Source organism: Bombina bombina, chromosome 4 (genome assembly GCF_027579735.1).
Source record: "Bombina bombina isolate aBomBom1 chromosome 4, aBomBom1.pri, whole genome shotgun sequence".
In the NCBI taxonomy this organism is placed as follows: domain Eukaryota; kingdom Metazoa; phylum Chordata; class Amphibia; order Anura; family Bombinatoridae; genus Bombina; species Bombina bombina.
The window spans coordinates 1,056,268,435-1,056,284,748 of record NC_069502.1 but is presented as its reverse complement, the minus strand read 5'-3'; the positions used below and the strand labels follow the sequence as shown (position 1 = coordinate 1,056,284,748).

Genomic DNA, 16,314 nt, shown 5'->3' with positions numbered 1-16,314 from the left:
CGTACTACTATTCCAATGGAAGATAGTACTTCTTTTAAGGATCCTTTAGATAGGAAGCTTGAATCTTGCCTTAGAAGAGCATATTTACATACTGGCTATATTCTTAGACCAGCTATTTATATGGCTGATGTAGCTGCTGCTTCAAGTTTTTGGTTGGACAGTTTAGCACAGCAGTTATCAGATCCTGAACTATCTAGCATTGTTCTTTTACTTCAACATGCATTTCGTTTGTGATGCTATATTTGATGTCATTAAGATTAATTGCAAATCTATGTCTTTAGCTATTCTAGCTAGAAGAGCTTTATGGCTTAAATCTTTAAATGCTGACATGGTGTCTAAATCTAGATTATTATCTCTATCTTTTCAGGGTAATAATTTGTTTGTTTCTCAATTGAATTCTATTATCTCTACTGTCACTGGGGGTAAGGCAGTTTTTTTGCCCCAAGACAAGAAATCTAAGGGTAAATTTAAAGCTCCCAATCATTTTCTTTCCTTTCATCAGTATAGAGAACAGAAGACCTCTCCTTCCCCTAAGGCCTCTGGCTCTAATTGGAGACCATCTCCGAATTGGAATAAATCCAAGCCTTATAAGAAACCAAATCCAGCCCCTAGGACTGCATGAAGGTGCGGCCCTCAAACCAGTTATTTCGGTGGGGGCCAGACTAAAGTTAATAAAAGACTTTTGGACAGATTCCGTCCAAAATCATAGGATTCAAAATATTGTTTCTCAAGGGTATTGAATAGGTTTCAGAATAAGACCTCCCATGGGAAGATTCTTTCTTACTCATGTTCCAATAAACCTTGTGAAGGCTCGGGCTTTTCTGAAGTGTGTTTCAGACCTAGAGCTTTCAGGGGTGATTGTACCAGTTCCTCAGCAGGAATAGGGATTGGGTTTCTTTTCAAATCTATTCATTGTCCCAAAGAAGGAAGATTCTTTCAGACCAATCCTGGATCTGAAAACTTTAAATCGTTTAGTAAAAGTCCCAACTTTCAAGTTGGTGACTATAAGGACTATTCTGCCTTTTGTTCAGCAAGGTCATTTAATGTCCTCAATAGACTTACAGAACGCTTATCTTCACATTCCGATTCATCCAGACCACTATCGTTTTCTGAGATTCTCTTTTCTAGACAAGCATTATCAATTTGTCGCTCCACCATTTGGCCTAGCAACAGCACCAAAAATTTTCTCAAACGTTCTCGTGCCCTTCTACATGTTATCAGAGAGCAGGGTATTGAGGTGTTTCCTTATTTGGATGATATCTTGGTACTAGCTAAATCTTTTCATTTAGCAGAATCTCACATGAAACAACTGTTGTTTCTTCAAAGACACCTTCTTAGGTTTCCAGATAAATTGTGTCCATGACTCTTTCTCTAACAGACAAGCTAAGACCAATTTCATTTGTCTCTTGTCTACACCTTTAGTCTCTATCATTCCCTTCAGTGGCTATGTGCATGGAAGTTTTAGGTCTTATGATTGCAGCATCGGACCCAATCACCTTTGCTCGTTTTCATATGAGACCTCTACAGCTTTGCATGTTGCACCACTGGTGCAGAGATTATACTCAGATATCACAGTTGATATACTTAAATCCCAACACTCAACTCTCTCTGACTTGGTGGTTGGTGGTCCTTTGTTCGTCCTTCCTGGACTTTGATCACAACAGATGCAAGTCTTACAGGTTGGGGAGCTGTCTGGGGGTGTCTGACAGCACAAGGGGTTTGGAGTCCTCAAGAGGCGAGGTTACCAATCAATATTTTATAACTCTGTGCTATTTTCAGAGCTCTTCAGGCTTGGCCTCTAATGAAGAGACAAAACAGACAATATCACAAGTGGCATATGTCAATCATCAATGTGGGACTCGGAGTCCTTTAGCAATGAAAGAAGTTTCTCTGATACTTTCTTGGTCGGAATCTAACTCTTGTCAAATCTCTGCGATTCATATCCCAAGTGTAGACAATTAGGAAGTGGATTATCTTAGTCGTCATTCTGTACATCCAGGGGAGTGGTCTCTCCATCCAGATGTTTTTTCAGCTTGTACAGATGTGGGGTCTTCCAGAAATAGAACTGATGTCCTCTCGTCTGAACAAGAAGCTTCCCAGATACCTTTCCAGGTCCAGGGATCCTCAGGGAGAAATGATGGATGCTGTAGCAGTACCCTGGTTTTACCAACCTGCTTACATTTTTCCGCCTCTGGTTCTTCTTTCAAAGGTGATCTCCAAGATCATAATGGAACAATATTATGTGTTTCTGATAGCACCAGCATGGCCTCACAGGTTTTGATATGCAGACCTTTGTCCAAATGTCCAGTTGCCAGCCATGGTCACTTCCTATAAGACCAGACCTTCTGTCTCAAGGCCAAATCTCTAAATTTGAAGGCATGGAAATTGAACACTTAGTTCTTAGTCATAGAGATTTCTCTGACTCTGTAATTAACACTATGATACAGGCTCGTAAGTCTGTTTCCAGGAAGATTTATCATAGGGTTTGGAAAACCTATATTTCATGGTGTTCCACTCATGAATATTCTTGGCATGCTTTTAGAATTCCTAGGTTTCTACAGTTTTTTTCAGGATGGTTTGGATAAAGGTCTGTCTGCAAATACTTTGAAAGGACAAATCTCTTCTCTTTCTGTCTTATTTCATAAAAATATTGCTAAGCTTCCTGGTATTCACTGTTTTGTTCAGGTTTTGATTTGCAGGCTCCTCCTTTTGAGCCTATGCATTCTTTGGATATTGAACTACTTTCTTGGAAAGTGTTATTTCTTTTGGCTATCTCTCTTCTGCTAGAAGAGTTTTTTAATTGTCTGCTCCCCTTATCTGATCTTTCATCCAGATAAAGCTGTATTGCGGACTTCATTTAAATTTTTACCTAAAGTTGTGAATTCGAACAACATCAATAGGGAAATTATTGTTCCTTCCTTGTGTCCTAATTCTAAGAATACTCTTGAAAGTTCTTTACATTATTTGGATGTGCTAAGAGCTTTGAAATATTATTATGTTGAGGCTACTTAAGATTTCAGAAAGACTTCTAGTCTATTTGTTATTTTTTCTGGTTCCAGAAAAAGTCAGAAAGCCTCTGCTATTTCCTTGGCATCTTGGTTGAAGCTTTTGATTCACAAAGCTTATTTGGAGGCGGGGCAGTCTCCGCCTCAGTGAATTAAAGCTCATTGTGCTATATCAGTCGCCACATATTGGGCTTTCAAGAATGAAGCTTCAGTTGATCAAATTTGCAAAGCAGCAACTTGGTCTTCTTTGCATACATTTACTAAATTTTACCTTTTTTTATTTTTTATTTTAAATTTACATTTTTTATTGAGGTTTGTAAAGAGTACATCAGAAGGAAAAATGCTTCAGTTCACAGTAACATCAGGTCAAACAAACGTACAATAAAGTAAGAATTTGATACATATATAGATATTAAATGACAAGGTAACAGGTCTTCAGGTAGAAAGTACAGCTAGGCTTACTGTGGAACATCTATGTATATGTGACTTATAGACACAATAACACAACTAGTTACAGACCATTGCCAGTATAGTAACAAAAGTTCAACCTGCTAGGTAGACATATCCAGTGAAATATCAACATAATCATATCAACTATAAATGAAAAAGCCATATTCGGCATGTATAATAGTTCATATATATATATTTGAGTATATATATTTGAGTATATTATAAAATCCTCTTATAGGGCTGGAGGCCATTCTTGGGCCCAAGACACTTATGGTGAATAATAGAGGAATATTAGATTCTGAAGGGCCCTTAACTCCCAACCTTTTGATGTCCTTATTATTATTCCATATCAGATTTTTTTCCCATAGTCATACTGAATTGTGCTGCGTATCTCCCCCTCCATGCCAATTAGGTGTGTTGTTAGTAGCTCTTAAAGCACATGTAGGATTGGTTTCTCCGTGTTTGCAAATTTTTCTTTATCCTATTTCAGGATATCGTAACCCTAGTATTTGGGGGGGGTTAAGGTGCGGCAGAACCAGATCTATGTTGCACACTCTGCACAGGACTTTTTTCATGAAATGCAGCAAGCTATAAGATGGCTACCAGGCCTCTGAAGAAGCTGATCACATAGCTGCCTCAAAGAGCATAGGCAGGAACACAGTCAAATTATCCACCCCTAGCTTCTGCCGGTTCTTAGTTAAAAGATTAATCAGAAAAGCTGAAAATAATTGGTATTTCTTATATTTAGATAGTTAAGTATTTTCCAGACTCTAGGAGCTTCACAAAGATGCATCTTGCTGCTTTGAGATCAGGCTCCGCCCCCCTCAAATTTGACCATTTTGATGTGTTTGCTTCTTCGGAAGCAGCCTTTGGTAGAAAGGTTCTTCAGGCAGCTGTCTGTTTGATTCTAGTGCCTATGATTTGAGTTTTTTTTTTTTTTTTTTTATAAAGTAGTCTTAATTATTTTCTGGATTTAATTTCTCAGCGTTAATAGCTGTTTTTATGTTATCCCTCCTTCTCTAGTGACTCATGGACTTCCACATCTTGGGTATTATATCCCATACGTCCCTAGCTAATAGCCTCTTGCCACCTATATGACAGAAAACATCATTTATGTAAGAACTTATCTGATAAATTAATTTCTTTCATGGTGGCAAGAGTCCATGAGACCCACCCAATTTCCTTCTTATTATAAGGAGAGTCCACGGCTTCCTTTCTTACTGTTGGGAAATACTGAACCTGGCCACCAGGAGGAGGCAAAGACACCCCAGCCAAAGGCTTAAATACCTCTCCCACTTCCCCTTTCTCCCAGTCATTCTTTGCCTTTCGTCACAGGAGGATGGCAGAGAAGTGTCAGAATATTTCGGAGTTGTTCCTTAAGAGGGGTATCTGCCTTTCCATATGGGACTGGAGTTTTAAGTAGTCTTGTCAGCCCCTCAGTGAGAGCATTGAGGAACGTTTGTCAGGAGATGCATGGAGAGTCTTTCTGCGAACCCATCCAGACTGCCTGCTAACAGCTTCTTAAGCAATCAATGTTGACGAGTTTCACTGCCTCCTTTTTCTTCACTCAAGTCCATGTCAGGAGTGAAGCTACAAGACTCACACTTGAGAGGCTGTGTTTCTGTTCCACAGCATGGATTCTGGTAAGAGCATTTAAATTTTACATATGTTAAAAACGCTAGAAGACAGGGTCACAGTGTGACTCCTTTTTATCTTAATAAAATCGTGGGTTAATATCTCCTGAGGTAGGTTATTGAACAGTGGGGATTTATTAAATGTGATGCTTTGATTTTGTGCTGCTTTATGTGTGAGGTTTCATTGGGCTCATAGACTGTTTGTTATGTGACTGGAACACACAGGTTTTTACTTTCACTTTGAAAGTTGCGCAGCTTGTAGCTTGTCACGCTTTTTCTCATAGCAGGGGCGGTCCTGTCTTGCGCACCACGTGACCCGGAGTGGTCACACTTTCATTTCCTCTTTCCTGACCGAGCTAGATGTCGGAGAAGGTGTTTTTTTTCTCTGTTTGCCTGGGTCTAGAAGGTGGTGAGTGCCCCAGCCATTGGGAGTATAAAGGTGCCGTTTTTGTGAGAAATAAAAAGATCCTTTTATTCTATGTCCTACTGTCCTTAGCGCAAGCTATGGAGGATTCTGATATTCTTGTGGGTACTCCCTCTATTACAAATAGTAATACCTGATTATATTGTGAGGAGCCCTTGGTATGCCCGCCCTCTCAACTATGTTCCACATGCATCAACAAAGTTATTATGTCTAAGAAAATTAACCCCTTTAGTACCACTGAGCTGTCCACCTTTGAGGACTCGCAGTCTCATGAGGTGCATACCCATCAGTCATCTTCCTCATCACATGTAGCTTCCCGTAGCATGCCTGATCCTCCATCTGGAGAGGGAGCCTTTTACCATCAGACTTTACCGTGCAGTTAAAGACGGCGGTGTCTGGGACCCTTAGTGCTTTACCTCGCCCTGCCAAGCGCAAGTGAAAGGTTAAACATAGCTCTCCTGTCCAGGGGTCATAAAGTGATTTATTGGATTTATCTGATTTTCAATTATCCAAGGATGGGTCACACTCCTGAGTCTTCTAAGGGTGAACTTTCTGGATCAGAGTCTGCTAGCTCTAGGCCTACTGCTGCGGAGGAACCAGCCTTCAGATTGAACACTTAAGTTTTCTTCTAAAGGAGGTTCTCTCTACTTTAGAGGTTCCAGAGGCCAAACTGCCTGATGAACCTTTGATTCCTAAATTAGACGGAGTTCACAAGGACAGGGTAGTGCCATTATTTTTTCCTGTACCTGTAAAAATGGCAAACATTATTAAGAACGAGTAGGATAGAATTGGATCTTCCTTTTCTCCTTCGTTTTTCTTCAAAAAAATATTCCCGATCCCAGACTCTCAATTGGGGTTGTGGGGTTGCGTCCCTAAGGTGGATGGTGCCATCTCCACTCTGGCCAAGCTTACTACTATCCCACTTGAGGATAGTGTGTCATTCAGAGAGCCGATGGAAACTTTTCTCAGAAAAATGTTTCAGCATACGGGAGACTTGTTTCAACCGGCAGCGGCTGTTGCCTCGGTTGCTGGAGCTGCGGCCTAATGGTGCAACTCCTTATCGGATTTGATCGAGGTGGAGGGTCCCCTCGACGTTATCTGAGAAAGAATTAAGGCCTTGAGAATTGCTAATTCTTTTATCTGTGATGCAAACATGCAGATCATTCGCCTAAATGCTAAGAGTTCTGGGTTTTCAGTGCAGACCCGTCGGGTGCTCTGGCTGAAATCCTGGTCTGCAGATAGGACTTCTAAGTCTAGACTCCTTTCCCTTCCTTTTAAGGGAAAATTTTTATTTGGTCCAGGCCTTGACTCCATTATCTCCACAGTTACAGGGGACAAGGGTGCCTTCCTACTGCAGGATATAAAGAACAAGTCAAAGGGACAAGACTCTAATTTTCATTCCTTTCGTTCTGAGAAATCCCAATGACAACAGTCCTCCTCTAAGCCCGAGCAAGCCAAGAGTACTTGCAAACCGGCTCATACCTGGAATAAATCCAAGCAGAGCAAGAAGCCCGCCGAGAGCAAGTCGGCATGAAGGGGTGGTCCCCGATCCTGCGCTGGATCGTGTAGGGGGCAGACTGCCGCTATTTTCAGACGCTTGGTTCAGGGACGTGCAAGATCCATGGGTCCTGGAGGTCATAGCTCAGGGATACAGGATAGGTTTTAAATCTCAACCACCCAAGGGCAGATTAATCCTTTCAAGCCTGTTTTCAAAGCCAGAAAAGAGGGAAGCCTTTCTGGGGTGCATGCGAGATCTGTCCTCCCTAGGGGTCATTGTCCTGGTTTCTATCGAAGAAAGAGGTTTGGGATACTATTCAAACCTTGTGGTTCCAAAGGAGGGAGGAATTTTCCACCCAATTCTGGACCTGAAATGCTTAAACAAGTTTCTAAATGTCCCCTCGTAAAGATGGAGACAGTAGGGTCCATCCTTCCTCTAGTTCAGGAAGGACAGTTCATGACCACTATAGATCTGAAGGATGCTTACCTTCATGTGCCAATCCACAAGGATCACTTCCAGTTCCTAAGGTTTGCGTTCCTGGACCAGCACTTCCAGTTAATTGCACTTCCGTTTGGTCTAGCTACTGCTCCAAAGATCTTTACAAAGGTTTTAGGGGCTCTTCTGTCCGTTGCCAGAACCCGGGGTATAGCAGTATCTCCCTACTTGGACAATATTCTGGTACAAGCACCATCTTTTCGTCTGGCGGAGGACCATTCGGTATCTCTTCTCTCTTTTCTTCGATCTCATGGATGGAAGATAAACTTAGAAAAGCGTTCTCTGATTCCAAGCACCAGGGTTCTATAATAGACTCCATATCCATGAGGATATTTCTAACAGACCAGAGACGTTGCAAGCTAGCTTCGGCAGGTCTTGCCCTCCGGACCTCCTTAAGGCTCAGTGTATGGAGGTAATTGGCCTCATGGTGTCCAGCATGGACATAATTCCCTTTGCCAGGTTCCGTCTCAGACCATTGCAACTGTGCATGCTGAGGCAGTGGAACGGCGTTCATTCGGATCTGTCTCAACAGATTTCCCTGGACAACCGGTCGACTACGGACGCGAGTCTTTCAGGATGGGGAGCTGTTTGGGGTGCCAGGAAGGCACAGGGCCTGTACTCTCAGAAGGAACGCGCCCAATCAACATTCTGGAACTTCAAGCAATCTTCAATGCTCTGAAGGCTTGGCCTCTTCTGGGTTTGGCCCGGTTTATCAGATTCCAGTCAGACAATATAACCTTGGTGGCTTACATCAACCATCAGGGTTGAACAAGAAGCTCCCTAGCAATGAGGGAAGTATCTCGGATTCTGGAGTGGGCGGAAGCCCACAGCTGTTTGCTGTCAGCAACCCACATTCCAGGTGTGGACAACTGGGAAGCGGATTTTCTCAGCAGACAATCCTTTCATCCAGGTCTCTCCTTCTAAAGTGTTTGCAGAGATATGCTACAGGTGGGGGATGCCAGAAATAGATCTCATGGCGTCTCTTCTCAATACCAAACTACCCAGATATGGGTCGAGGTCCAGGGATCCTCAGACAGAGCTAATAGATGCATTAGCAGTGCCTTGGAGATTCAATCTAATTTACATTTTCCCGCTGTTACCACTTCTGCCTCGTGTAGTGGCCCGCATCAACCAGGAGCAGGCATCAGTGATTCTGATCGTGGCCGCGAAGGACGTGGTTCGCAGGTCTGGTGGGGGATGTCATCTTCTCCTCCATTAAAGTTACCTTGTCGCAGGGATCTGCTGGAATAAGGTCTGTTTGTTCATCAAAATCTAGATTCTCTGAGGACGACTGCGTGGAGATTGCACACTAAGTCCTAGCCAAGAAGTTTTTCTGAGAGAGTTATTGATACTCTCATTCAAGCTCGTAAGCCTGTTAATCATCGCATCTATCATAAGGTGTGGAGAACCTATTTATTCTGGTGTGATGAGCATGAATTCCCCTGGCATAAAGTTAAGGTTGCCAGGATCCTATCGTTTCTCCAGGATGCACTGGAGAAGGGTCTTTCTGCCAGTTCCCTGAGGGAACAGATTTCGGCCCTGTCTATTTTACTGTACAAGAGGCTCTCAGAGGCTACAGATGTACAGTCTTTTGTTAAGGCTCTGATTAGAATCAGGCAGCGTTCAGATCTAAGGCTCCTCTCTGGAGTCTGAATCTTGTTCTTAAGGTTTTGCAGCGGGCCCCGTTTGAGCCTACACATGAAATTGACATTAAGTTGTTATCCTGGAAGGTTCTTTTTCTACTGGCTATTGCTTCTGCTTCTTATGTGTTTTGGGGGGTTATGATTTTTTTTTATATAAAGCACTTTATCCTGTTCCTCTTTTTTTATGCTTTTACTCCTTTTACACCTCACTAACTTGGCTATACGTTAAACTGAGGTATGAGTGAGGTGGGAGGTGTATTTATAGGCATTTGACGTTTAGGAAACTTTGCCCCCTCCTGGTAGGAATGTATATTCCATACGTCACTAGCTCATGGACTTTTGCCACCATGAAAGAAATGAATTTATCAGGTAAATTATGTTTTACAATTTGCTGCGTTTGCATTGCTGTCAACTTGTAATACCAGCTCACATTAGCGTGGATCGCAATCTGGCCCCACATGAGTTACCGTAGGATGCGATTATTACAATTAAAAAAATTTGAGGAAGTAAAACCTGTCATTAATTTATTTTACTATGTGAGACTAGAAAAAAAATTCTCAGCCTCCACCCCTTTCATCACTAGATGATCTAGGCTTTGTGTGTGGTCTGTAAAAATAAAATTGAAACAGAGTAAAGGTTATGTTATGATATTGTACTGCTGGGCATTGTAGTTCTTTCACATTGTTTAATCTCTGATTATAACTTACATTATCTATGGGTCTGCATCGATACTATGTTACACCTTTACTTTTACCGAACTGCTCTACTTTTCAGCTATTGGATTACTAACTCTAAACTTAAACCTTGCTTTTGTTAATTATATTAAAATACACACACACACAGTGTGTGTGTGTGTATATATATATATATATATAGTATGTATACACACACATACATAGATACACACATCATATTAGAAAGAAACTGTTTTCTTGTTGCCCCTTGTATCTTAAAGGGACATGAAACCCAACATTTCTAATTTACGATTCAGATAGAATGACAAAGTTCTAATTTACTTTTATTATCAAATTATGCTTGGTATCTTTTGTTGAAAAGCAGGGATATAAGCTCAGGAGCGTGCATGTGTCTTGAGTACTATATGGAAGCAGTCTTACAAGAATGTTATTCATTTGCAAGAGCACTAGATGACAGCACTATTTCTGCCAAGTAGTGCTCTAGACACCTACCTAGGTATATCTCCAGCAAAGAATACCATTGGAACAAAGCAAATTTGATAAAAGAATCACATTGGAAACTTTTTTTTAAATGTTATGCTCTTTCTGAGTCACAAGACAACATTTTAAATTGTGTGTTTTTATAAAGTATAGTCAGTAACTATTGTATGTATGAATAAAACATATAGCTTTTTGTTTTTATATTCAAATTGCATTCTTGGCTCCTTTTATTACAAAAGAATAATAATTGCATATATATGTTTTTATTTTAGATTGCACCAGTTGAAATTGATTCTAATTATGATGAGCTCAAAAGAGATGCAAAAATGTGCTTATCCCTAATGTCTCAGGGTCTGCTTTACCCTGAACAAGTGCCTTTGGTGCTTGAAGTTCTGAAACAAGTGAGTGCCTGAGTAATATATGCTTTTAGTTCAAATACATAATGAATGTACTTTTTAACATAACTTGTATATTTCTAATCTACTTTTACTTTTGTAATCCATAATAGACAGCAAGAAGCAGCTCGTGGCATGCAAGATACGCTGTTCTGACCTATGTTCAGACAATGGTGTTTTACAATCTTTTCATTTTCCTTCACAAAGAAGATAGGGTGCAAGGTATTAGGTGTCTGGTGCTACACCTATTGGCTGACGAACAGCTAGAGGTAAAATGTTTTACTTTTGTTTGATACCTTCCAGTGAACTTTTTTGTTTTTAAGTATTTATCTCTTTAATGTTTTCAATGCTACTTAAGTTTTATTTCTCTTGCAAGGTGTATCCAGTCCACGGATTCATCCTTTACTTGTGGGATATTCTCCTTCCCTACAGGAAGTGGCAAAGAGAGCACACAGCAGAGATGTCCATATAGCTCCCCCTCTAGCTCCACCCCCAGTCATTCTCTTTGCCGGCTCTAAGCACTAGGGTCTCTCTACGGGAGGGTAAAGTGAATGTGGTGTTAGATTTGTAGTTTTATATCTTCAATCAAGAGTTTGTTATTTTTAAATGGTACCGGTTTGTACTATTTACTCTCTAGCAGAAAAGTGATGAAGAATTCTGCTGAGAGGATAATGATTTTAGCATGTTGTAACTAAAATCCACTGCTGTTCCCACACAGGACTGAGGAGTACCAGAAAACTTCAGTTGGGGGAACAGTTTGTAGGCTTGGCTGCAATGAGGTATGTTCAGTCATTTTTTCTAGGCAAGACTGAGATAATGCTAGAAGACTGACAAGATCCCCATGTGGGGAGGGTAAGCTACGTTCTGAGACTTAGTATAGAATTGAATGCTTACATGACAGGGCTAAATAGGCTGGTTGACACTAATGCAGGGCAATCGATTATTTATTCAAGAAATACTCGTTGGAGACACCTTTTTAAGCACTTTGGAGTGTTTTACTGGGGTTATTATCCACATGGCATAAATTTAGTCGCTTAGAAGTGATTTTTGTAGGCCTCACAACTCCGGAGTGGAGTGGGAGGGGCCTAATTTCGTGCCTCAGTTGCGCAGTTAGAATTGAAAGTCTGTTTCATGCTGCTTCACATGGAGGATCCAGCTGCTGATTGAGGGCCTAGAAGAAGCTTTATTTCCCCAAAACTGATCCCTAAGGATTTAGGCTGCTCCGGTTTGGGCATTAAGGGGTTAATTGTTCTGAAACTTGCTGTGCAATCATATTAAAGCCTTAGGCACATACTGTGAAAATGTCAAAAGGATTGGTGCATTTTTCACTGTTTTGTAAAATTGTGTGCTCTTTTTATTTCTTAAAGGCACAGTAACGTTTTTTCAAATTGTGTTTTTTATTTGATTAAAGTGTTTTCCAAGCCTGCTTGTGTATGCTACCAGTCTGTTAAACATGTCTGACACTAAGGAAAATCCTTGTTTAGAAGCCATTGTGGAACCCCCTCTCAGAATGTGTCCCAATTGCACTAATATGTCTATACACTTTAAAGATCATATTGTTGCACTTAAGTGTGGCCCTAGATGATTTTCAGACTGAAGGTAATGAGGATAGTCCGCCTACCTCTCCCCATGTGTCACAACTAGTTACGCCCGCTCAAGTGATGCCTAGTACCTCTAGTGCGTCTGCCCCTATTACATTGCAACAACTAGCGACAGTCATGGATAATTCCCTTGCGGCCTTTCTATCCAAACTGCCAGTTTTTCCTGCAAAGCGCGATAGCTCTGTTTTAAGAACAGATTATGAGCAGTCTGAAGCTTTGGTAGCCTTATATGATGTACCCTCACAACACTCCAAAGTGGGGGTTAGGGATTTGATGCGAAAGAGAGAGAACAGCACTCCATGAGATAGAACAGAAGCTGGAATAACTTCCATGCATGTTCATTTTTATTGTAACTCCTCAGGGTGCACGTTCTTTTTGCACACTATGCCCCTTCACAGAGAAAAAATATCCTGAAGCATATCAGTCTGACCCTGCCCAATGACAGTCCAGCGCCGAAATACCAGGCAATTCTTCTCTGAACAAGGGAAGCAACAATCCCAGACGATCGTTTCGGCCTCCTATGGGCCTCGTCAGTGAGGTGCAGTTGTATCTCTCTAAGGGCAAGTGTGCATGGATTTGATGTCTGAGGGAGAAATTTCCAACTCAGGAAAGGTTTCTCATCAGGCAGAGTCAGATTCATTAGCGTTTAAATTTAAACTGGAACACCTCCGCGTATTGCTCAGGGAGGTATTAGCCACTCTGGATGATTGTGATCCTATGGTGGTCCCAGAGAAATTGTGTAAAATGGACAAGTACCTAGAGGTCCCTGTATACACTGATGCGTTTCCGATCCCTAAAAGGGTTGCGGATATTGTTACTAGGGAGTGGGATAGACCAGGTGTCCCTTTTGTTCCCCCCCCCCCCCCATTTTTAAGAAAATGTTCCCCATAACTGACCCCAGGCGGGACTCGTGGCAGACGGTCCCTAAGTTAGAGGGGGCTGTTTCTTCACTTGCTAAGCGCACAACCATGCCAATTGAAGACAGTTGTGCTTTTAAAGATCCTATGGATAAAAAATTAGAAGGTTTACTTAAGAAAATTTTTGTTCAACAAGGTTTCCTTCTCCAAACTATTGCCTGCATTATTCCTGTAACTACTTCAGCGGCTTTCTGGTTTGAGGCGCTGGAAGAGTCGCTCCAGACGGAGACCTCATATGACGAAATTATGGATAGAATTAAGGCTCTAAAGCTGGCTAATTCTTTTATCACAGATGCTGCCTTGCAATTAGCTAAGTTAGCGGCAAAAAAATCAGGTTTCGCCATTATGGCGCGCAGGGCGCTTTGGCTCAAGTCATGGTCGGCCGATGTGTCGTCAAAATCCAAATTATTAAATATCCCTTTCAAGGGAAAGACCCTTTTCGGGCCAGAATTGAAAGAGATTATTTCAGAAATCACCGGGGGAAAGGGCCATGTTCTCCCTCAGGACAAGCCCTTTAAGGCTAGAAACAAATCTAATTTTCGTTCCTTTCGTAACTTCAGGAGCGGTCCGGCTTCAGCCTCTACAGCTGCAAAGCAAGAGGGTAACGCTTCACAGCCCAAGGCAACCTGGAAGCCTTACCAGGGCTGGAACAAGGGTAAACAGGCCAAAAAGCCTGCAGCTGCTACCAAGACAGCATGAAGGGGTAGCCCCCGATCCGGGACTGGATCTAGTAGGGGGCAGACTCTCTCTCTTCGCTCAGGCCTGGGCAAGAGATGTTCACGATCCCTGGGCATTAGAGATTGTTTCCCAGGGATATCTTCTAGAATTCAAGGACTCCTCTCCAAGGGGAAGGTTCCACATTTCTCGTCTGTCTACAGACCATACAAAGAAAGAGGCGTTCTTACGCTGTGTAGAAGATCTACATACAATTGGAGTGATATACCCAGTTCCAATTGCAGAACAAGGTCTGGGTTTTTACTCAAACCTGTTTCTGGTTCCCAAAAAAGAAGGAACTTTCAGACCAATCCTGGATCTAAAAATTCTAAACAGATTCCTCAGAGTCCCATCATTCAAGATGGAGACCATTCGGACAATCTTACCTATGATCCAAGAAGGTCAATATATGACTACCGTGGATCTAAAGGATGCGTACCTGCATATCCCTATCCACAAAGATCATCATCAGTTCCTCATGTTCGCTTTCCTAGACAAGCATTACCAGTTCGTGGCTCTTCCATTCGGTTTAGCCACTGGTCCCAGAATTTTCACAAAGGTGCTAGGGTCCCTTCTGGCGGTTCTAAGACCGCGGGGCATAGCAGTGGCGCCTTATTTGGACGACATCTTAATTCAGGCGCCGTCTTTTCACAGAGCCAAGGCTCACACGGAGATTGTATTGGCCTTTCTGAGGTCTCACGGGTGGAAGGTGAATGTCAAAAAGAGTTCTCTGTCCCCACTCACAAGGGTTCCCTTCCTAGGAACACTAATAGATTCAGTAGAAATGAAAATATTTCTGACGGAGGTCAGAAAGTTGAAACTTTTAACTACTTGCCGAGTTCTTCATTCCATTCCTCGGCCATCTGTAGCTCAGTGCATGGAGGCAATCGGATTAATGGTAGCGGCAATGGACATAGTCCCTTTTGCTCGGATACACCTCAGACCACTGCAACTATGCATGCTCAAACAGTGGAATGGGGATTATGCAGATTTGTCTCCTCAAATTCAGTTGGACCAGGAGACCAGAGATTCTCTTCTCTGGTGGTTGTCTCAGGACCACCTGTCTCAGGGAATATGTTTCCGCAGACCAGAGTGGGTCATTGTAGCGACCGACGCCAGTCTGTTAGGCTGGGGTGTGGTCTGGGACTCCCTGAAAGCTCAGGGCTTATGGTCTCGGAAGAAACGCTTCTCCCGATAAACATTCTGGAACTGAGGGCGATATTCAACGCTCTTCAGGCATGGCCTCAACTAGCTGCGGCCAAATTCATCAGATTTCAGTCGGACAACATCACGACTGTAGCTTACGTCAATCATCAGGGGGGAACAAAGAGTTCCCTAGCGATGACGGAAGTAACCAAAATAATCAGGTGGGTGGAGGATCACTCCTGCCATCTCTCAGCAATTCACATCCCAGGAGTAGACAACTGGGAGGCGGATTTTCTAAGTCGTCAGACTTTTCACCCGGGGGAGTGGGAACTCCACCCAGAGGTATTTGCCCAGCTGACTCAGCTATGGGGCATTCCAGAATTGGATCTGATGGCGTCCCGTCAGAACGCCAAACTTCCTCTCTACGGGTCCAGGTCCCAGGACCCCAAGGCGGTATTGATAGATGCATAAAAGAGGAAGCGGAGCACTGAGTTAAATAAGAAGTTCACTTTATTTGAGCAATTTAAAAAACGAAGAACTACAAGGAGATAAAGGGTGCTATTCCTTGCATAGGGTTCAGCTCAAACAGCTGCTGACATGTTTCGGTATTCCGCTGTTATCAAAGCTGCTGAACTGTGTAGGGAATAGCCCTCTTTTAAAACACAATTGCTGAACCCTATTGGGCAATAGTACACAGGGGGAAGGATTTCTTATTAACCCCTCATAACCTGTACAAGTGGAGTATATAACAATACTGAAACAGATTACCAAAAACAGGTTATGTTAAACCATGAACAGGTTAGTATACACAAAACAACTGAAATAACATTTATAAACTTATAAAGAATTCAAATTAAGGTCATACATTCTGCATTTGCATGTTGAAAAGAAAAAATAAATAAACTTTATAATCACTAATAGGATTGTACTAGTATATATCATATAAACAATCCAATGTATAGAATGTTAAATTAGTAAGCCTGTACTCGTGTGAATAGCTAGCTCCTAGGCGAGGGTATCAGGATAGTATTGTCCTAGACCAGTTAACTGTCCATTTGTATATGGCAATCCTACCATCTTAAATACACTCAATACTTAGGATATAGTTATTGTGTGTCTGAAATAAACCCATGGAAAAGGGGATGTGAATTTGTTAATGCCAAATGAAATGGACAACATCCTATTATGGATAAAATATAAGGATATTGTCCTTATAA

At 42.0% G+C, this 16,314-nt stretch overlaps 1 protein-coding gene across 1 annotated transcript in view; it reads left to right on the top strand.

The window, feature by feature from the left end:
* Positions 1-16,314, top strand: part of PSME4 (proteasome activator subunit 4) — a gene marked incomplete in the record, with an annotated part of 938,614 nt that overhangs the window by 832,344 nt on the left and 89,956 nt on the right. Inside the window, 2 exon segments of the mRNA XM_053712692.1 lie at positions 10,597-10,725; positions 10,833-10,988. Coding sequence (XP_053568667.1) covers positions 10,597-10,725; positions 10,833-10,988 — 285 coding nt within the window.